The sequence below is a fragment of the Rattus rattus genome, chromosome 2 (assembly GCF_011064425.1).
Source record: "Rattus rattus isolate New Zealand chromosome 2, Rrattus_CSIRO_v1, whole genome shotgun sequence".
Taxonomy (NCBI): Eukaryota; Metazoa; Chordata; class Mammalia; order Rodentia; family Muridae; genus Rattus; species Rattus rattus.
In genome coordinates, this window is record NC_046155.1 from 24,831,085 (window position 1) to 24,854,736 (window position 23,652).

The 23,652-nt window shown below is 43.9% G+C and overlaps 1 protein-coding gene across 1 annotated transcript in view; it reads right to left on the minus strand.

The window, feature by feature from the left end:
- Positions 1-23,652, minus strand: part of Pgm5 (phosphoglucomutase 5) — a 173,842-nt gene that overhangs the window by 16,184 nt on the left and 134,006 nt on the right. Inside the window, exon 10 of the mRNA XM_032891741.1 lies at positions 9,133-9,267. Coding sequence (XP_032747632.1) covers positions 9,133-9,267 — 135 coding nt within the window. The remainder of the gene's footprint in view (positions 1-9,132; positions 9,268-23,652) is intronic.

Here is a 23,652-nt window from a genome sequence, read left to right on the forward strand (position 1 = left end):
CGCCCGATTTGCTGGCCCTTCCATATCCAGCAATAATAGAACCATCATTTTAAGCCACTCTCATGGTCTCATGTAACTTTAATTTTTTCAAAACTACTTTTAATGATGATTCTTAAATGCTTTAACCTCCCTGCTAGCCCATCTCCCACCAGAGATAGTGGAAAAGAAAGGATAAGGGGAGGGGGAGTGGACCTGTTTAGAAAGGTTCCTTGGAGCAACTCCCATCTGTGTTGTCTGGAAATGGGCAGTTCAGTTCACAGGTCAGCAGGCGGTGGCAGCTCGATCCACTCGCAAACAATTCACAGATCCACCAGAAGTCCGGTTTAGTCGAGTCAGAATAGCAAACATGAAACAGCAGCAGTGGCACTGCCTAGCAGAGCCAGCCAGGCCTCAGCCTCAGCTCCAGTCACCGGAGGGACCTGGAGGGACCCAGAGGGAGGCCAGGAGAAGTTCTCGGCTGTGCCTCTCTCAGCGAAGTGAAGACCAGAGACCCACCAGTGTTCCACAGCTAGCTCTATAAGCAAGCCAAGTTCAGTCTCCATCACCATCCATCGAGTCCTATTTATACTGTCTCCAAACATCACGTGTCCTCCATAGGTCTTGCCTCAGCATGTGTGTCTGTCTCACCTGACATCACTCTGCCAATCAGCCTGAGTCCACAGAAGCAGCAAGAAACTGCAGCACACCACCAGAAGGTTTTTGGTGAGTTTCTCTCTATGGAGTCCCGACAAATGGAACTCAACTATACAATGTAAGGCTGACCAATACATGCTTGCTGTTAGCAAAGAATCCTTTATCACATGTCCTTTTACATGTCTGTTTTAGCAGAACATCCTTTCACTCATGTCTGCGTCAGGAGAACACTCCTTCACAAGTGTTTGCCCCAGCAAAACACCAGCTGACACAACTGACTTTTCAAAGAGCCCTTAAGTTTCCACTTCAGTCTCATCTAACTTTAATTGCTAAGCCATGAAGCATGGAGTACACAGGTTCCAGCCAACCAAACAGTGTCGCACGTGACAATTTCTACCAATAGATGGGCTCAGTTCTGAGCCTCTCCCATTCCAAACTCCAACCTGAACGTCATTACTCTTTGCTTTCCTTCTTCTCAAGACTTAGGCATTCTGCCATCAAAATACACCCCCCCCCTCGCCTCACCATCACCACCACCACTCTGAGCTCCTCTTAGATTCCAGCATTACTAGGAGGCAAAAAACGAGAACAAGGGACTCCCTGTTGTTTATCTTGCACACGATGTCTCGATACAGCACTGAGATGGCAACCATAAAACCAGCCAGGAGTCTAAGGAGAGTTGAGCCAGCTGATCTCTGCTCTGACAGTGGGTGCTGTCGCACGCTGGTGTACAAGGTAAAGCCTAGTAGGGCCCTCTCCAGGTGCCAGCTGGTTACATCAAGTCTGGGGCTTTCCGTCAAAGGTCTCAGCCACTGACCAGTTCCCTGTTAGCATCCACTTTCTGGGATACACTTCTGTTTTTGAACACAGCCAACAATTTACTTGTGCAGCTTTCTATGAAAAGGTGGTGAAATTTTGTTGTGCTGTCTAGCTGGGCTGGACTAAAGATGTTATTAGAAAAGCCAATTGTGCTGACTGAAGCCTGTCTAACCTATCATCTGGCAAGAGGAGCTGTGACTAGTGACCTGTACTTGAATGACCAGCACAAATTCATTCATGCTTTCCGAGGCTGAGTAAACAAGATCCAGCAAGATTTGATGATTTGTAGACGTAAATAGTGCAGGGTTAACCAACAACCGGTTAAACATGGACTTGGGACACAGCAACACAGGGGCTCAACTTAAACCTGTGTAGAGTTGTATCTTAATTTTAAAAAAGCAGGATAGCACCAGATGGTTATATTTCCTTCACTCCTTTAGAAGCCAGTTCTGCTTTTGTTTTGAACTACATGTGTCAAATGAGAGCATCATGTCTCATTTTTTTGTTTGTTTGTTTGTTTTTTCTTTTTTCTTTTTTTCGGAGCTGGGGACCGAACCCAGGGCCTTGCGCTTGCTAGGCAAGCGCTCTACCACTGAGCTAAATCCCCAGCCCCGTTTATTTTTTATTTTTTTAAAAATCTTTAAGATTTCTAAACCTTAAGCTAGCCCAGACCCAAAAGCAAGGTCAAGCCCTAACGTTCAGCTCTTCCATGTTCTGCTCTTATAACCACTAGGTTATTCTGGACAGATTGACACCTGGAGATTCTGTCATGAGGTTTGGAAAGAGGGTCTCTTCAGTTCGTACTGCTGTAAAGGAGATGTGGCCCGGCCCTGCTGCAGGACTGACAGAGGGGCATGCATAGACAGGGTCAATCCTCTCTTAAGTTCCGGGTAGTGCACAGTGTGGGTGGACAGGGCCATGACGCATGCAGTACCCTGAGGAATAGTCTGACCACAAAGGCTGGTTTCAGGAAAAGACTCATTGTCATCAAAACTCTAGAGAGCACTGGTGTGTGACACCCTGGGAAACATGAGCCAAGCTCCCAGCCCAAAGCAGGTTTGACACGTCCTCAGATTCTTGGTTATCCAAGGAGGCCTCTCAACACCAGGGAAATAACGAACAGAATGACTGAGTTGGAGTCCAGATTTCAAATTCAAGGCCAGAAAAGGGAGGATTTTGGGTCTGATGGTTTGCTTGATTGCATTTTGGTTTTTCTCAGGAAGTAACTCAACTAAGCCAGCAGAAATATAACAGAACCTAGACAACAGAGCTGGGAAGATGGCTTTGTGGGTTAACGCTTGCTGTGCAAACACAAGGACCTTTAGATCTCCATCACCCAACATGGACACCCCCCCCACACACACACTCACACACCATAGACAAACAAGACAGTAACAACAACAACAATAAAATGTACTTAACTATTTTCTTTATTGAAAGATTAATTCTGCTTCAAGTGGGAGATTTGTGAAAGGTGGTCAGTTGTTTTCTACACCACTAGAGGGAAATCTAACCCACCCAGTAGCTTGAACATGATCTCTCTCTCTCTCTCTCTCTCTCTCTCTCTCTCTCTCTCTCTCTCTCCCTCTCTTTCTCTCTCTCCCCCCTCTCCCCCTCTCTCCTTCTCTCTCTCTCTCCCTCTTCCCTCTCCCTCTCTTTCACCAGAATTAACATTTTAAGACTGAAAACATGCTTTGAAGCATTATTTTATCCGATCTCTGCATCCTTGCCCATATTTTAAAATTATTACGTGAATCTTCACGATTATAGAGGTTTCCAAAAAAGCTCAAACTGGCTATGCTAACTGGGCTGGTGGGAAAGTCGCTGTTGAGAAACAGCCCAGACAGTCAATCTGAACCTCTTCCCCTACAGCTCCAGTTTATTTCCTCAAATTTCATATTCATTAGCCCTGGCGAACAGCTGGTCATCTGTCGCCACCTCGTATTATTTTTAAATTTCTGAAGATGTCTGGGTCATCTGTCTCTTCCAAGGAAATGAGCCAGCTCCTTAAATTGGCCATAGAGTTTATAGCCCAACTCTTTCGCCATGTGTTTCTTCTCTAAACTCTCTCTGCATCAATTCTCCCTCATGCTCTGGGCCACATTACAGCCACACATACTAAATTCTAAGAAGAAAGGGAAAAATGAAGTCTCTGCTTGTGGATTTATTATATATGCTTAACATATGACTCTAAAACCGTGTTCTCGCTCTCTTCCTCAGACATACAAATACACATGTATATACATTCGCATTCACACACGTTTTCATCACATCAGCTAAGTAATGGCGTTTTGTGTCATTTTGAAGTCTGTCATGTTCCCCGACTCCTACATCATAAATATCTCTATCTCTAATTCTATCCTTCAGGTTTTCAACTAATAATTCCAGACTATTTGTGAGCTATAAAACACAACCAGCATGCATTTAGAACATTATTCTTTCAATAACATTGTAAAAAGCTACTTGTGGCTGATATAAAGTAAGGGGAAGAAATCTCGTCATTTGCCCATATTTCTGTGTCTAAAATGGCAAAACCCATATATGCTTGTGTTCCTGGCATAGATTTAACACTGTTGGGATTTCCTGGGTGATAAGCATTTATACTGATTTACTCCACCCACATGCATCTTTATACTCTCACTGTATGTTCATTTTGGGAGCTGTCTGACAAGGACACACCCATGCGGTTAGACAGTTTGAATTTGTGACTCCCTGACTCCTAGGATGATCTCAACAATCGTTGAGGGCGTTGGCTTTATCGATCAAATTTTAGTAATGAAGCCTCCATGACGCCCCTGAAGAGGGTTGGGAGAACCCATGGGAAGGTGCGCACTAGAGCGGCACTGAGCTGTTGTGGAGGGGAAGGGTATTATTAGAGGGAACGGATCCTCCTCACTCTCCCCCGACCCCCATAACTGGCCCTGCACAGGTCTTCCTTGGCCATCCCTGAGCTGTAACTTCTGGAACATACTAGTTACAGTCCACTGGAGCCCTTTCCTGAGGTCAGGTGAGACTGCATTGAATTTTACTGAGTTTGTGGGACCCAGTTGATGATAGAGGCTCAGGGAATCGATGAACGTAGAATCCTCTGGCTTTGAAGGCAAACCTCTTAATAAAATTGAACTAAACTTCCAGACGATACATCGAACTCAAGCTCGGGTGAGAAATCCGCACCCCTTTGGACTTAACGATTTGTCTGACATGAAGTCTTTCTTAAAACAAAAGCAATCCAGAAATGGTCCATGGAAAGAAACAACTCCCTTTCAGGGTTTCCACAGTTGGAAAACTGGATGATAATTGTGGCATTAACCTGTAGGCCCCGCTTGTCCAAGGATAAGATAGGGGGAATGCTGGGAACTGTAGTTCTTGGGAAATAACAAGCCACATGTTTTCACTCCCCTAAGCAAGTTTGTTGAACCAACCCCGCCAGTTGTGCTTTATCAATGTAGGCTGCAGGCTTGCCTCTGACTGGACCTGATGGAAAATACAGAGGCCTTATAGGGTTGCCTTTCAAAACCCCTGCCAAATGGGACTCAGGCCATTTCCTGGGAACCCGAGAGCATGCCTGACCAGCATCCATCCTCCTGGCCAGTATTTAATTAAAGCTTGCTTCAAATTTGGCACAAAGTTGTGGTAGTGGTCTTATTTCCAACCAGTGGGGTTAACAATAATCCCACCAGGGGGCAGTGAAGTGAAGGATCACAGAAACAGAGTACTTAAGTATCTAGGATGGAGCCTGGCACATTGCTTAACTGATACAGTCAAAAAACCAAGGTTAGAAGCATCTTGACAAATCTCAAGTCCCGACTCTGGAAACGGAATCTCTAAACGTGGGTCTGTTGTCAATGTTTCTGTAGGTCTTTCCAAGTGGCTCTGATGACAGTCTGGGCTGAACTTCTCTGACCTAACTCTTCCCTCCTTACCTGTTTCTCAGAAGCCCCCACCCTAAGAAGATATGCAGTTCTACAACAGCATGGCAGTATGTAGGTGGAGTAACCACACGGCCAGTGGATGATGGGCAATCTCAACATAAGCATTAATTGATACCTTCACTCTCAAAAGAGCCCCGGCCTGGACATCCGCTCCATACACAAAAACATGGCTGTGCACTGTCTATTTCTGAACTATAAATTATTATAAGGACTGTGAGAACAAAACGGTAGGTGTGCTTAGGTTTGACACACGAATTAAACAAAACAAACACAGAAACTCCTGGTGCTTTAGGTGCTCTTCTGCTGGGTGTAGATAATCAGAAACACATCCAGTCATTAGTTTCAAGGAAGGTTCCAGAGTATTGGCTCCTTCCCAAGGTTGGAACGGGCTAGGGTGTGGTTACATCTTGATAAGTCCCAAGCTGACCTTCATTCTCTGATTAACCTAGTCCTTCCTAAAGCCATCTTCCTTTTCCCTTTGGCTGTCTTTTGTGCATTAAACTACTCCACCCATAGGCTTCTGAGGACAAGGGAAGAAAGTGAACAGAATGTTTGGCAATCCAGATGAGAAGTGAGAAGGAAGGAATATGGGAACGGCCATATTGTTTCTAGTTACCTATGAATTTAAATCATTTCAGCCCAACCCTTTTTACAAATTCCCACCAGCTGGTTTGAGAGCTCATTAGAGGCCTGATTGCCAGTAAAATTAAAGTCACTGTGTTTGGAAACTATGTCATATTTCAACATCTTCCCTTGGCAGGACTTTCTGAATATAGCAAAGACCAAAGCTGTGCAAACCACCTCCCCTCCCAGGGCCTTCCTCAGGTCCTTCCTTCCTTCCCTCACCACCAACCAGAGCTGCATGAATACACTAGTTTTAAACAGTTTGCTGTAGGTACGGTGATTACTTGACATCAACTTAAAACAAGCAACACCGTCACCTCTACAAAAGACACAGCCAAAACTCTAGCTGTAGGGTTGAGTAGCTGTGGGGAGTAGCAGGACTACTGATTACATCACTGGGTTTCCTAGTGAAATCACTAGGTTAATTTGAACACTTCCTCCTCCGGGTAACAAGTCTGGATGTTTAAAGCTGCCTCGTTCTTGTTCTTTAAATGTCGGAGAAAGAAACAATTCATGTGCAAAGTGAAATAGATACCAATAAAGGAACTGAAGGGAACGCTGTTCTCCTACGAATGACCAGAACCCTACAGCATTGGGGTGGGTTAAACATACACAGTTACTTAACAGAACTGTAGACTAGAGAGGACAGGTGAGGTGTGTGTGTGTGTGTGGTGTGTGTGTGTGTGTGTGGTGTGTGTGTGTGTTTGTGTGTGTGTGGTGTGTGTGTCTGTGTGTGTGGGTGTGTGGGTGTGGTGTGTGTGTGTGTGTTGTGGTGTGTGTGTTGTGTGTGTGTGGGGGGTGTGTGTGTGTGTGTGTGTGTGTGTGTGTGTGGTGTGTGTGTGTGTGTGGTGTGTGTGTGTGTGTTGTTGTGTGTGCCTCTGTGTGTGTGTGTGTGTGTGTGTGTTGTGTGTGTGCTGTGTGTGTGTGTGTGTGGTGTGTGCATGTGATGTGTGTGTGTTGTGTGTGGTGTATGTGTGTGTGTGCACGCGCACTTGTGCATATATGCACGCACTCTCGCACAGAGATGTGTTCGCTGCAATCCATGTGACAGAAGTGAAGCTGTAGACTCTAAGGATGAACAAACCAGTCCTTGCCTTTTAAGCCGCTTGTCAGGAGTGACCCAGCAGCTTCACGGTGTCATATCTTTATCTCTGCTAATGGTTAACCAATGCCTCTTCCTCTTGGAATTCTTAGAAGGAAAGAGCCGTTTGTGCCAAGAAGCAACATTTCCCTGAAGCCTTAAAACCTCCATGGAAGGGCCTAGATGGATCTAAACAGTGATTAATGTGGGTAAGCCACTGTGCCTGACTTCTCTCCCTCCCCTTTTCCTCCCCTCTCCTCTTCCCCTTCTCCCCCCTTCCCCTTTACTCTACCCCTCCTTCCCTTATGAGGTTAGAATTCTTTTAAATCTTGACTATTATATCATGATTCCAATGTATTATGCAATAGGGCTTCAGTCAGTGAGTCAATGCTATGTGCTATTTTAATCAGGAATTCTATTTTAATACAGAACTTTTAGCTAGATCATGTGCTAAAATAAATGTACTCAGCCCCATCGAGTTGGGCCTGGGGAAAGACTCTTGCTTGTATTGGAAGAGGAGAAAATGACTGAGATCTGAAAAGCAACACCAAGAAAGGGTTTCCTCACTCGGACTGGCAAATTTGTAAACCAACAGGGTGGAAAATAGGCAGTAATGGGAACTAAAACAAGTCCTGTTTATGTTTTGCCTACCCACACAACCATCTAAAAGCAGGCCTCTGGGGGATTTTTGGCTTCAAGAAAAACCTGTGTCAGAAATGCCATTTGCTTTTTATGGACCACCTTGGAACCTCATTTGTATATAGAAGGCCTAATGCCCTGGAAGAAGCCTAGCATGGGAAGTAAGTAAAAAAAATAAGCAAGTGTCTTAACCACTTGACCTGTGCAAATAGGGGGGAAAATGCTAAGAAAAAAAAATAAGTCTCAAGTCAGAATGACTCAGAGGTATGGAGGCCAGGAAAATCATTCCCCGCCGAGTGTGCAGCTCCTGCCTTTCTTCCCCGTTCTCAACTCGAGGTGTAGCAGACAGTTTTATTCGGAAAGACAACGTAAGTCTCCATCTAATTCTTGCATGTCTTGGTACTATCTTGGTTGAAATGTGCTCACCGAAAAATTATTTTTGGCAAAGCATGACTGCTGCCCCCAACCTCAGGCATGGAAATCTCATAATCCTGAGAGGAAAGGCTAGACTAAACGCTGAGCATGGGCTCTGCCTTACTCATGCCCCTGTCACTCTGAGAATGCCTCTTGGGCCTCTACTTCTCCATCTGGGATGATTTTGCTCCTACAGGTCTTTGAGTTCTGAGAGTAGGTAGAAGAATTCATAACACAGTGATGACCAAGTTCTTTGAGATTCCCCAAAGCAAGGTGTCCTGAATAGACTGAACTACTAATAGAGAAGGGGGTTGCCCCATGATGACAGATTATAGTGGGAAATTCTGAATAACCATAGAATGAGAAATAGCCTGTATTTCTCCCCTTCCACTTTTCCAAAAGGAAGTGTGGCTAATGTTTTAACCCTAGGGAGCACATTCAAAACAAGATCTAAAGGAAGACCATGGAGTCAGGAGCATCTGATGCACTCAAAGGCAGAGTGGGTTCTTTCTGTTGGCCAGTCTGTCTGCAGTGTTAGTCAGTGCAGAGGTACAGTGGTTTGTGCTGAAACAGGCATGAGTGTTCCTCTCCTCAGTTTGAGAGAGGAAGCCCAGAGTGGTGTTTGTATGGACACCTCAATGCCATGGTCCAAATTCAGGGTTTTCCTAACACCCAAAGATCGATAAGTTATGTGTGTACAATAAAGGATCCAACAAATTTGACTTCAACTTTTCTTATGTATACAATGCGCCTTTTCCTTTTTAGCACCCAGAACATTGAAGGAAGACAAGTTGTTTGGGAAATCCTGTCCTGAAACTGGCATAGATCCACAGAAAAGATCCATACTTCAATGAATGCATTACATTTGTTTGGGGTCACACACAACTTGCTTCACATTAACGTAATCAATATGTCCTTTCAAAGGCCTATGGGGTGCTCTAAAGGGGAAGACACATGTACGGTGCCAAGAGCACAGCTCTGATCCTGTACCTGTGGTTCCTGATCGTGACCGCTGGGATCCCTCTCGTAGCTCTCCGCATACAGTCTGATGGTGGCCCGAACACCACTGGAGGAACTGAGCCGGAATATGAGCCGTGATGCATCCGAAAAGATGATCCTCAGGCCCTGAGGCAAAGAACATAGCAAATGGCCCAGTTACCAAGTGAATTCAGCGGCGGTGGTATCTAATACATGCTGCAGAAATCGGAATAGTTCCATACCCTGAAGCCCATCAGGGTCATGCCTGTTTACAGTTGGCTCTGGATGCTCACCCAAGCACAACACTGTGGTAGACCCAAAGCTACTTGAGGTTAGCCATTTGTTTCTTGATTCTATTTCTGTTGTTTTGTGGTTAACGTTGGCAGATGCTGAAGGGCCCAACTGTGAACATATGCTTAGACTTTCTGGGTCCAGTGATACTAGACTTGAAAAAATAGTAGAGAGGACAGGGACAGGACGTTATCTAATAAATGTTCCCGAAGCCAGGGTGTGACCCTTCCAAACCTGGTTGCATTAGGCATTATGCAAATTATCTATTGCAATAAAAAGTTTGCAATAAACTGGGTGCAAAATTTTTGCAAAAGTTGCAAAAAAGAGTGCTGCCCACTCCCCTGTTTTAGACTGAGTCTTGCTATGTCACCCAAGCTGGCCCTGTCCCCAAGACCCTGTCCCCAACTTATAAGAGCTAGTATTACATGTGTGCACCAACATGCTAAGTAGAAGCATTTCATTTTAAGGGTACGGTTATCTCCATATACTCTTTGGCTTAGCTTTTTCCCTTCCCTATTCTCACAGAGATTGAACCCTACAATGGGTTCTAACTCAGGATTGCCACCTCATCCCTCACAGGCTGTGAGTATCATTCCACCCTCTCAGACGACCATTGCTTTGTTACCTAGAAGTGCTATCCCCAGTTTGGGGACAGACAGAGCTATAACCAGATGCAGTGAGTGCTGTCCAACATTCACATTTTTAGCCTAGAACATCACATCCCTATTCTATGTATTTTTTCTCATTAGTAATAGGGATAGTTAAAATATGACCATATTTTTATGGTCATAAGATCATATTCTGACTTCTGATGGAATATAAATCAGCTAATAAAGTAAGTCTGATCAGTAAAGTATTTGGAGCGACCAGTGGAAGAAAGAGGAGAAATAGGTGTCTGCCAGTTGCTACTTTTTTTTTTAACCTTTTATTGATTCTTTGTGAATTTCACATCATGTACCCCAATCCCACTCATCTCCCAGTCCCTTCATATCTGCCCTCCACCCTTGCAGCCCCTCCCCAAAAGAAAGAAAATACAATCTTGCCATGGGAACTGTAGTATGTCAGAGTGTGTAGTATGTCACAGTGTTCTTTGCTTGCAAATGTCCATTGCAATGAGTCATTGGTCTGGTTTGAGGCCTCTGGTTTCTGCTCTACCATCAGTACTGCATCCTCACTGGGATTCCTCTTGGATATCTTGCTGTTGCCCTGTGTTATGGAGATCCTGCTGCTTTGGATCTACAGGGCTAAACCTTTTGTGTGCTCCAGGAGATCATAAATGGGGTAGATGTTGCAGTGGACCGACCCAAGCCCTGGATATGGACCTGAGAAGTAGCTGAGTTAGTCAGCCTGCAAGTTCTCCTGCATCCTCATCACCAGGATGATTTATGATAATTCATTCATCTCTGCCCTGGCTAGCTCACTCAGTGCTGGAGGCAAGGGGCAAAGTCATCTCCCCTTCCTTCATGCCCTTGGCTCACCAGGGTTAGCTCTACTCTACTGCCCAGAAGAGGTGGTTGCTACTTTTTAAAAAAGTTTTAGGTGACCTTGATGTCAGACATTTTCCATAAATAAATTATCATTAAAATGTCCCTGGCCCCTAGTCCTGCTATTTATGATATGTCCATTACTAAAACGACACCATTCCTGCTATGTAAATCTAATTGAGAGTTTCTTACCCCATCTCATACCTGACCACATCTGATACAGGAGGGCATCTGATCCCATCAGCATGGCTTTCCGCCTTTTAAAGTTTTGTCTCAAATCCCAGACACAAAGCTTTTGTTTCTTCTAGAAGTGTCTAACACAAACCAGTGGGAATCAGGCAACCAAGTCCTAGTTTTATTTATTGGACTAACACCCAAAAGTGTCCCTTTGGAGTAAGCACTAGGCTATGTCCTAGGTATATAAAGGCAAAGACACAATGCATGTTTTTCATAACCCGGAGTCATCTATTTCAATCATCAAAGCCTGTTTCTTAGCTTTTGCCACTAGAGAGCGGAACAGTCAACCAAACCACAAATGGAACAAAAGAATGAATTTCCTACCTGCTGCAAAACTACATTCAAACTGACCACAGACCCCTGGAAGTCCCACAGCTATGCTCACAATGATGTTTTCACCGATGCTTTCAAACCTGTTACTGATGTCTAAGCCTACATTCTCGTTGACACAATATGGGGCAGGCACACCAGTACATGACTGACAGCTCCCAGAACTAGGTATAGTTTATCTATTAGTTGATTAAAAGCAATTCTAAGCCTAAGAATACTTGACGCACCTTTCTTTACAAGTGCCAAATAACTTGGGGCTACTCTTTCCAGTCCTTTCCCAGGCTCAAGTCTTTGAGATAGCTTGCCTCACACAATGAACCTCCTGGGTTTGTTTAGGCCAGTTAGGAGGTATATACAGATTTCAGGTCATATTGAATCATCAGTTTGTAATAAGTTCATAACTAAGCCTTTATAAATAAAATCTCTCCCTCTGGCTATACTGCATGCCACAGACATAGAAGACCATTAGAAATAAGTAGGAAGGAAGAGATTTTGACCTTGCAAAGGTAGTAATGGAGTGAATAACATATATCCACCTTCTGGGAACAGTTCATACCATCTCTCTTTCCTAGTGCACCAACCATAAGGGCTCAACTGGGAATCAGTGTTGTTTGAGAAGGCAGTACAGGCAAGCACCATCACAATTCTGTTTCTACATGGAATGCAAGATTTTTCAGAACCCTCTTACCCTTACATTACAATGCCATATCCACGTGTAAGGCTGACATCCATTGTTGACTTGACTAACTTAGAATTACCTAAGAGGCATACTTCTCAATGCATCTGTGAGAGTGTTTCCAGAGGTGATTCTCTGAGGAGGAAAGATCCACTCTACCTGTGGGTGGCACCATCCTATAGGCTTTGATCCCAACTAATTAAAATAGGAAAAGGGAAAAAGAAATCAGGGCACCAGCATTCCCCAGCAAGTAGCCTTGCGTGCGTGCTATCATGCCTTCCCCGCCATGATGGACTGTATCTCCGGCAACCGTGATCCAAAATCAAACTTCCTCCCTTAAGTTGCTTCTTCTTAGGTATTGATTGGTCTTAGGGACAAGAAACAGAGCTACTACCCCATATGAGTGCTATTTTTATGTGTAGTCGAATTAGATTATCTTGAGGTATGCATGTTTCTTCCAATAAACATAATAAATTTGCAGTCCAAACATGAGCCATGTTCTTTCCAGCATGAATCATTTTTATTCTGAATAGAACAGTAAGGCCAGAGTCACAATTAAACAATACTTTCCTAGCTTCTTAGCATTTCTTTATTTCACCAAAAAAAAAAAATAACAATAATATGTTTCCCCTTTGTTTTTATTGTTGTTTTTCTTAGGTTGTTTCAGATGTTGGGAACAGACTACCTATAGGTAAAATTTGTCAGTCCACCCCTCACCCCTTTTTAAATCAAATTTTATCAGGACACAGCCATGCCCAATCAGTTAGAAATTGCCAGTGGCTATTTCTACACTATAGTTTGAGAGATTAATAATTGTGGCAGAGATCACTTAGTGTATAAGGCCTAAAATATTTATTATATAGTTCTCTACAAAAAGCATCTGCTGGCCTCGGGTATAAACAATTACATCATTTACACAGCCTGGAATATTTACCCTTCAACCTTAGAGCAGAAAACAAAAAATTGTGGCCAGATGCCATATCAAAATTTCAGCGGAGAGAAATGACGACAATGAAGATTATCATCGGGGTCCCACCCTCTATTTCCCAGGTGTTCCAACTGTGGATGCGCCTGGACTACCTCCCAAATCTGACCACCTACTCCTGCTGTACGTACATCTGATGAACGGAACCTTAGTTTGCCATTCTTGCTCTTAGTGCAGACTGCAACACCACACTGTCTTATCTCCGTCCGCCTTCACAGTCCTGCAGGAATATCGTTCAAGGCGGTATAAAGCTAGATGTTAGGTTCTCTCTCAGAAGCCAAGTGTTTTGAAAGCCTTTCCTTCCCCAGGGAACCGGTTGTCTTTAGCTTTCTGACAGGAAACACTATGTAACTAACCATATTTCCCCGCTCAATATGGCTGCCAGGCACCTAACACTAAACTTGAAGCTGAGTCCAAGTGGCTCTCCATGACTTGTGAAGCTATGAGTTTTTCTTCTTCTGCCCTTGGTGCTCTAATTTATACACTCCCCAGTCTTGATCTCTGTTTCTTATTTATATCCTAACGGCTTCATTATGTGTTTCTGTTGCCATAAATCCTCTCGGACAGACAAGGCCCAGAGCAAATGAATAAAAAACAAGTTCCCATGGCAACTGGACACTGAAGCGTTTGACCTACTGTGTTTTGTCTTCAGGTCATTCATTAGCTCTGGGAGGGAGAGACTCACATACTCTGTTTACTTCTATTTTAGCTACAGAGTCAGGACAATGCCAGGCATAGAGTGGACTCTCCATAGAAACTTGATAAGTAATGTCACTACATGTTCAATACCTGGAGTGACAATGCCAGGGACCTCACCAAACAGACACTGAAAGATCCTCCATCTTTAGGCAAACAAAAACAAATGCAGGTTCTTTGTGGGGAACGGGGAGCTAAGGGCTCCACCTGAACAGTTATAGATAGCAATCACCAGTGTGCTACAAACATGGCAGCTCTGATATTTACCAGCCCATTCTTCACTTCTACAATGTCCTAAGAGAAAGCGAGTTTGTCTAAGGCATTAAAGTTGAGGCAGTGTGGCTTCCTGGCTGTGAAATTGTGAGAAGTCTGTGAACTTTGCTGCATACTGGGATTAGCTGAGAGAGGATTGTCCTTGCAAAACAATAGTGTTAGGCCCTGGGCCTAGACATGGTGATTGAATTTGTATGGGGAATCCCTGGGGCACTGGGATGTAGTGTCTCTTCTGGGTAAGTTGGATGTTGTTGTCAGTCTGGACCATTGCAATCGTGTCTGCTCCATGAGTCCTCTGCCTCATCCGCAGATGCCTGGACTGAGCTTACATGCCAGTTTTTAATTTTTAGAACACTAGTCTAAGGAATTCCCAGAACTCCCATGAAAGACTGCTCTGTCGCCACAGCAGCTATAGTAGCTAAACTATCTCAATGACACAGCCACGACAAACAAACAGACATAGGGGAGGTACCTGTCTATTTTAGCAGGCAGGGTAAGTCATGGGGCAGGGTGATAAAAGTTGTTGCCTCCAATTTGCCTGCAACGCACACCTCAATGCTGAGAGCAGGGTCTGGCCCACTCTAGGTCTGTTGCAACATCACGTATGACATGCAGCAATCTCTACACAAATACCCAGCCAGCATCCGAACACCAAGGAACATGCTTTTCTCCCTCGCATGTGTCCCTCTTTGATTTACTGTGTGCAGGCAGTTTGGATATGGTTCAGGAATAGCAACCAGATACACCCAGGCTAGAATTCTGGCTTGGCCACTTGCTAGCTGGTGGTCTTGAGTAAATCGTTTAAGCCCTCTAAGCCTTAGTTTCCTAACTCGGATGAGAAATAATACAGCCTTGCCTATAGGGTGGCTGGGAGCATCGCATCAGAAACTATGCAAAAAGTGCTTTGGAAAGCATCAACCACCATAAAAATCTTATGATTCCTCTTACGGTAGAGTTGAATGATTCTGAATATGATTACTAAATAAAACCTTAGTGCTAGTGTCTTATGACGGTACACACTTGTTTATTTTTTATGATATTTTGTTATTGTATGTTTGTTTGTGCCGGTGGGGTATGTATACAAGTGCTACAGTGCGTGTGTAGAGGTCAGAGGACAACTTTTGGCAGTTGCTTCTCTCTGTCTACCATTGGGTCCTAGGGATTGAGTGCTGCCTGCCCTCCAGAATCACTGTTGCTCTCATCAGTCTTCTGCCAATGATTCTCCTCATGTCTATCCCCGAAATGACTTCTTCGGCAATAAAATGTTCCTTTGTTAATAGTCATTAGTCACTCAGGGACCTAAAAATCCTCAGATGTGGTCCTGGCCACTTCTCTGATTATGGAGGAGAAAGGAAATGGTTGAAACTGGTTCAGTGCTGTAACACGGGAAGAGGCCCCTAGATCTTTTGACTCCAGGCAAATGATCTGATGCCACCCCAATATGAAAGCACCCACGTTCGTGGATCACATGAGATGCCAAATGCCTGACCGTTTTCTCCGGATTCGTATAGTCCCCAAAGCTGGCTCAGAGCCTTATGTAGAGTAAGTTTCTGATAAGTATTTGATAAATGAGTGTTGGAAGAGTGGTTGTTTGGGTTTTTTTTTTTAAACCCTCCTGTAAATCAAGGCAGGGAGATGTGTTACTTGCTAAATCCATGCAGAGCCGCCAGATGTTAGTTTGGAGTCTATAGGACATATTGCAGCCAGACAGGAGGGGGAACTGTGCATTACCAGCAACTATTGGCAGCGTCTGACTTAGTCAAATGCTGATGGGAGGATGGATTCCAGGGAGAAACAGCATATGGCCTGGAATCTGGTACAGCATCACATGTAAAGTGAGTTGGCCACGCGAGGCATGTGAACATAGAGTCAGGACAACCTTGGAAGATACTCTGAGCCTAATGTGGATAGTAACTCCCATAGGAGATCGTGGCCATTTATCTGGAAAGCCCTCAGGTAAAAACATTGCCATGTAACAGCTGAACCATATTTTGTAGAAGAAAACGTGCAGCCCACAGAGCAGGGGATTTGGATGGAACACACAGAGGAAAAAGCAACTACATGGACCTGCCTATGTTTCTTTAAGTCATAGCATTAATTGGAAACATGAGTTCAAACACAATTGAGTAAGGCAGCAGCTAGTCCATACAGGGCCTTTGTATGAATTACAAGATGGGACCCCGACCGGGGTGGGAAAGGGATGCAAAGGCACCTCCCCTCTTGGCTAGCTTTGGACTTGGACTTTAGCTTGCCTGCTAGGCCTTTGTACAGTGCACTAAGTGTACATTTACAGTTACCATGTACCAGAGTCATGGTCTCATTTAGGCTTTGCCTTAGTTCCTTTTCTACTGCTGTGACTAAACACCGTGACTAAGGCAACTTACAAAAGAAAATATTTAGTTAGTTTGGGAACTCAAGGTCCCAGTGGCTGGAGTCCATGATCTTCATGGCAGGAATCCTGGCAGGAGGCAAAAAGGCATGGCACTGGAGGTACCTGAGTGTTCATGACTGATCCACAAGCATTAGCGTGTATGCACGTGCATGCATGTGTGTGTATGTGTGTGTTGGGGGGGATCAGTATCAGGCTTATATAATAGTGTGGGCTTATGAAACCTCAAATCCCATAGTGACACACCTCCAATAAGGCCACACCTTCTAATCCTTCCCAACAGTTTCACCAACTAGAGACCAAGCATTCAAACATATGAGCCTATGGGGACCATTCTCATCCCCCTCACCCACTTGCGATCTGCAGTAGCTGGGAGAACTGGGCCTGGGTCATGAGAGTGGGAGAGTTAGCCCTGTCCCATCACTAGCTGTAGCACTCAGGAGAGCAGGCTCTGCACCTCACCTGAGCAATACAGTGGAACTGGTGTGGACTGGCTGGTTTTATGTGTCAACTTGACACTAGCTGAAGTTATCACAGAGAAAGGAGCCTCCTTTGAGGAAATGCCTCCAGGAGACCCAGCCTTACAGGCATTTTCTCAACTAGTAATCAAGGGCGGAGGGCCCAGCCCATGGTGGGTGGTGCCATCCCTGGGCTGGTAGTCTTGGGTTCTATAAGAGAGCAAGCTGAGCAAGCCAGGGGAAGCAAGCTAGTAAGTAACATTCCTCCATGGCCTCTGCATCGGCCCCTGTGAGAGCCACCCAGCCCTTCACAGGCTACAGCACTTAGGAGAGTAAGCTCCACACCTTGACTGGGCAGCAGAGTGCAACTGGTTCTGGAGGTGTAGGTGAGCTGACCTTGAGGGCATGAGAGCTGGAGAGCTGACCCAGCCTCTTACTGATGGCAGCATTGGGTGGCCTGGCCAGAGCAGTGCTGGAGAGCTCACCCTGGGGGTGCAGAAAAGGGAGAGCCAGCAGGCTGACCAGCTCAGCTACCACCCAGGCTCAGATCCAGGGCAATGAATTGGCCCACCTCAAAATCTGTATCATCTGCAAATGGTTGGGACACTTTAAAAGGTCTTGCTGTTTCAAGCTGTGGGACCTCCACGGCAACAACAGAATAACTGGGAGGAATCCCAAAGAGGATCCAATGTTGATGGTATCACAGAAGCCAAAGATCTCAAACCACACCAATGACTCATTGCAATAAACATTTGTAGTAAGAATTATGAAATTTTTGTTTCTTAAAAAAAAAAAACCACCAATATCATAAGAATGTTTCTGTTTTAATCCCAGGTGTGGGGTATGGGGCTGCTTCACAGCAGCTGACTATGATTTGCCTCGGGCTCTAGCAGAGCTGTGGTTTTGCAGCTGCAGATAGTTTCCGTGACTGTGTGACATTTGGAATTCTGGGAACTTCTCAGCAGGTATATAAATGCTAGGGTCCTGAGAGAGAGGGTTGGTGGTTGTGGTTTATTAGTAGTTGTGGTCAATGAAGAAACAAAAAGAAAATTAGATTTACAGATCACTCTCTCTCTCTCTCTCATCTAGTGATAGGGAGTGAAACTGAGAGGATAAAGGGTAGGGGAAAAAAAGGACCCTCAAAGTAGCAAAGGCCAGCTACAACACATTAGCAAAGGAAGATGTGTGGACAGAGGGGCCTGCTGTCGGACACACTGTAACACATCACAGCTCCACAAATGAGATGTTTTCTATGCTTTGTTGTGGTGGTGGTATGTTTTATTTTGAGGGGTGATTTCAAGGGCAAAGGGCTGATATGCTGGGACAGGGAGATGAGTGGCACTGGGATAATGTGAAACTCAAAAATAATCATAAAAAGTTTTAAAAAAAATCAACAAGCCCAGTTGAGTCCAACAGAAAGAATGAAAGAATTATTTGGGGAAAATTAAACCAAACGACTCCTCAGATGCTCTCTCAAAGAGCCCATCTAGCAAATACTGCCTTAAGTGATGAGAGGCTGCTTGGATTTTCCTCATCAAAACCCTAGCCATAAAATGTGGGCAAGTGGAAGCAGACTGTGTACATTCACTCACTTCTCGGTTGGAATTATTGCCCATCCCTGTTTACTCTACATCAATCACACTGGCACTGGGCCTAAGAGACCAGGGACTCAGAAAAAACACTGCATCCCCAACCCCTGTCATAGCAGTACTTTGTCTCTTAGTTCCTGTGAGAAGATTCAACCTTGCCTTTTGAGATGATATGACCATCCAGAGACACTAGGGTTTCATCATGAGGTGCCTGTCATTAAAGAACACTCGGAGGTTCTTCACGGTTTAGAAGACAGCCCTAAACCCACCAACTTTTGCCAGGAGAGGTTAATTCATTTTAACTGAAGTCTCTAGAAGCAGGAGGGCCTCCCACTTAACAAGAAACCATGATACCATTACCCTAAAGAACTGACTATGTGTGTTTAGTGCTTGGAGGACAAATAGGAAAGTCTCAGGGAAATCAGATACTACTAGAGAATATTTTTCCAATACTTTTCAAGATGTCCTACTAAAAGGCATATTTAGCAAAGCAAATAACCAAGTTGTTTTCATTTGCCATGACTACAGGGTTGCAGAGCTGTTGAAGTGGAAAATTATAATTGTAGGTATCATAATACCACATGAGATTGTCTATAATCAATCTCGTCAAGAAAGCTAACCAGCCATATAATTATATTCTTTTAAAGAAAGACAGAGTTTTGATGCAATGATCTCACTGGGCCAGCTCCTGCTTATTCTTCTTGGTATGATTTAAATGTCATCTCCCTCTGAAGAGCTTTCTAGATTCCTGCTCTACATTAGTCCCCCTAATATGTATGCCCAACTAAGTTTTCAAAATAATGTTTGATAAGTTCTATAGTAATTACAAGTTCCCTCAAGTTGCCTCTCCTGATAACCCTCAGTTAAGCAGAGGGCAAGAATCTCAGCTGTATGCTGTTGGGTTCTCAGGACCAGAGGGCTGAGTAGCAAATAGTAACTGTGTGGTAAATACTTACCCAGTGGATAATAACATGAATGAATCAACTCAACTACATTCACCATATTTTCATATTTACCACAAGGATTGTTTCTCAACACCACAATATAATCCTTATGGTAACTTCACACTCCATTACGCTATGCAGAAGGACTACTATACTTGGGTGCCAACTTTCAGACTTAAACTCTACTGGTGGGCTCCATCAGTGCAACAGAATCAGTCCCAAGGTTCTGCTTATAGACTCACAAACCATGCTCCTATCAATGGCACATGCAAAAGCAATGGATAGCTTCATTGTTACAGTCTCTGAGGTATGGTTCATTGATAAGGCTATGATGGAAGTTGACTGGTGAGACTGAAGATGGACCAGCTAGCCCTGAAGAGAGAAGCCCTTGGCTTTGGAGGGCCAGCATCCTCAGCCAGCACTATTCAGTGGCTTTGCATTATGCAATAGATGCTGGTGGCTCAGCAAACATGTCTGGGAATGGAGTGGAGAGGATGATGGCACTGAGGGACAAAGTCAAAAGCCACATCCAAGAACTGCAGTGTGATTTCCAGACTGCCAATTTATTTTCATCATTGTTTCTAAATACTGAAATGAAAAAGGACAGACCCAGTTCCTGCATGTTAAAGCAAAAGTCTAAAAGCAAGTGGACTTCAAAGTAGGCTTTCCTCTGAATGAATTTCTTTCTTCCAGACTGAGGAGAATATTCAACTGTTTCCATGCAGCCTGCATAACTTGAAGTATCATGCCTAGAGTGATCCCAGAGTTACATATAAGAAAATTTGCCTTTCCCTATTGGATAGCTGGTACACATTTATTTACATCAAGTTTTAACTGTTGCTTGCAAATTATTCCATCACCGATAGGACTTTTTTATTTTTGAGCTAGCTAAATGGAAATGTAGAAGATTTGTGTGAGTGTGCAGAAAAAAAGAGTCTCAGTTGCTTGAATTTTACTTCCGAAGTATCAAGTTTTCTTATTTAAAAGCAATTTTTCATAATGTAGGCTACAGTTCTGGATTGAAGCCATAATGGTGGTAATAGGCCAGCTCTCATGTCTGACCACCTTTCCCAACTGCCCTTCATTCACAGGACCAAGACTAAAAATTTCCTACTGTTAGTACTGGAAGAGTCTCACAGCTGTGGGCACTGAAAGGCAGGACCAAGGCTACAAGTAGATAGGGCAAGTTAGATAGGACACAGTAGTGATAGGAGACCATATTAGCACTAAAATGTTCCTTTTATGTTGGTGGTAAAAGGGACAGAGCATCTAGCACTAGTGGAGCCCTGGATATCTGCACCACAAAATCAGCCTTGAAGCAGGACTCAGACCCCAAGGGCTTGGCAAACTTCCCTGCATCTTGCTACAAGGCAAACATTGGGAAGGTCTTAGACTTGTCAGTAATTTGACCCTATTCACATTGTAACTATTGACTTATTTGTCCTACTCTGATTTGAAGAAAGCATCATTGGTCCCTCATGGAACTCAACTAAACCTCAGAATACGCAGGGACAGATTCCCCCAAAGAGTATGGAATAACTGTGGTGGGTCCAGGCCTTATTAAATTGCTATTTCTGAACGCAATAGATCCTTGGTTCACCCAGAAGCTTAAAAGCAGTCATCATGGGGTTAGGGATTTAGCTCAGTGGTAGAGTGCTTGCCTAGCAAGTGCAAGGCCCTGGGTTCAGTCCCCAGCTCCGAAAAAAAGCAGTCATAGTAAATCCCATGAAGGCTAGAAAGCCATAATCGGGACAAAGGAGTCCCTGGGAACTCAAGTTGGGGTGGAGTGCCTCGGGGCTTCCGTCTTGCTTCCAGCATGATTCTTGCAGAGTGTCAGGCAGGACAGATTTCCCTGAACATTTCCAAGGCTGTGGAGCAGGCCGGGGACTTATCATCACAACAGGATTTTAGGGTCAATTTGGTTGGCACTCGGAATGGCTTTTTTCCTGTTGTCTGTTTCCTGACTCTGACCTCAAATTAAGGACAAAATGGGAGACTAAGCTGCCTTAAAGAACCTTTCTCTTTCTGAATCAGAATGTATGTGTGGGGAGAGGAGGGGGATGATGGCGGAGAAGGGTAATGTGAGTTGAATCACTGAGAGATGACTCAGAAACCCAGAGGCTCTTCCAGATCTTCACATGACACCCTGACAAGTCTATTTTCTCTTCGCTTTTCTTATTATCTGTGACTCATCAGAGCTCAGAGCTGCTCTTTTTGTTTCATTTGTTAGAGTGTTGGAGAGGTCAAGGTAGTAAGATGTTCAACCTCTGTTACAACCTCAGTGCTCTCAAGGTTGCTTGAGTAAGTTAAGCCTCGAGTTAGTCACTTATTAGTATTCTTGAATAAGTTAAGCCTCAAGTTTTCTTTTTGTGCCAGGAATGTACAGGTAGTATTTGATTTTCCCAGTGACTAGACGTGATAGCCATTTATTATTCCTGTTTTCTCAGATGGATCTCATAGGGAGAACAATAAGATAATTCATCAAGAAGGTAGATTATCACCTCTTTGGATTTAAGGCCCACTCAATGTGAAAAAGTTTGTGCCTGGTACCGTAAACCTAGCCAACTAAATGTGGTCATGGGCCTGACAGGAGAATCTACTGCTGCCACTTTCCTAAACCAGCATAACTTCCAACCGCATTGTAAATACTTGTCCTCATGCACACACGTAAGTGTGGCTTTCATCTTGCATCAAAGACACTTTGCAATAGACAGAAACCATCACAGAAATCCACCAACAGCTTACAATGAAGAGAACAACAGATTTGGGGACCCCCATCCCCAGTGGGTACATTGTAGCACAATCCCTCTACCTAAGGCTAAGGAAACATCATGAAGAGGGGTAGAAAGACTGGGAAAGTCCTAGGACCAACCTGTGTCTTCTGTATGTCATAAGGAGTCATACCCTTGAGATCTTAACAATGTGGTCACCTTGACAAGACTTGTACAATGACAATACCAGCCAACGTCCCAAAGTAGATGGGGAAAAATCTTGGAAAAATCCCATCTTTGGATGAACAGTTAATGGCTATACACAGTTAACAGCTACTAAAAGAAGAATCTGTCTTCTCCAGGGACCAGCCCCACAGATAGGTTACCCCTTTCCAAGTGGCCAGCCCCAAATAATGTAAATATGAACAAAACTAAATGGACTCATCATGTTTATTATATTAAACACATACACACATGTAACAACAATAATTAAAGAGAGAAGGCCATGAGCTTGAGAGGGAGTAGGGAAACATGGGAAGAGTTACAGAGGGGAGTTCCTCAAGTGTGAAATTCTCACAAAAACATGCTTAAAAAAAGAGGAGGGCAGAAAGGTAGGCAGTTGGCAAGTTTGAAGCCAGCCTAGGGCATATAGTGAGTTCCAAGCCAGCATAAGCTACAGTGTAAAACTCAATTTAAAAAAAATATTTATTGATGTTGGTGAGGACGTGAAGAAAGAGGATGCCTTATCCATTGCTGGTAAGGGTGTAAACGGGAACACCCACTGTGGAAATAAAAACTAAAACCATAACTACCATTTGATAAGTTTAGCAATCCTAAGTATATACCTAAGGATTCTAAGTCATCATACTGAAGAGAAATAGTTGCATCTATATTTATTGCTTTGCTACACATGTCAGACCAGAAATTAAACCAGCCTAGATGCCTAGATGAATGGATAAGAAAATGTGTTTGTACACATGGAAGTTTCATTCTACTATAAAGAAGAATGAAATTATTACATATGTAGGAAAGTGGAACTAGAGATCATTATAAGCGAAATGTAGACAAATTCCCCATGCTTCCTCTCATATGTGAAGTCTAGATTTAAATGAGGGGGGGTGTTAGAAAGAGGTCTTTGAGAGAGGAGGAAGAGATCTAAAGGGAGGAGGGAACATGAGAGAATAACTGAATGTATGTGGCAGGAATATAGAAAGAAAAACTGGGAAAAGAAAGGTGGGAACAAGGAGGGTTAGTGGCATAGAAGTGGGAGATGAGTAAGAGGAAAATTTATGAGATATTTGCGTGAAAATACCACAGTGAAACACTTGACCTTGTATACCACGATAGTTAACTACCAGTTTCATGCAACCTAGTATCACCAAGAAGACAGTCCCAATTAGGGACTGTCTAGATTAGCCAGTCTATGGGCATGCCTGGGGACATTATCTTAATTCTATACATTGAGATGT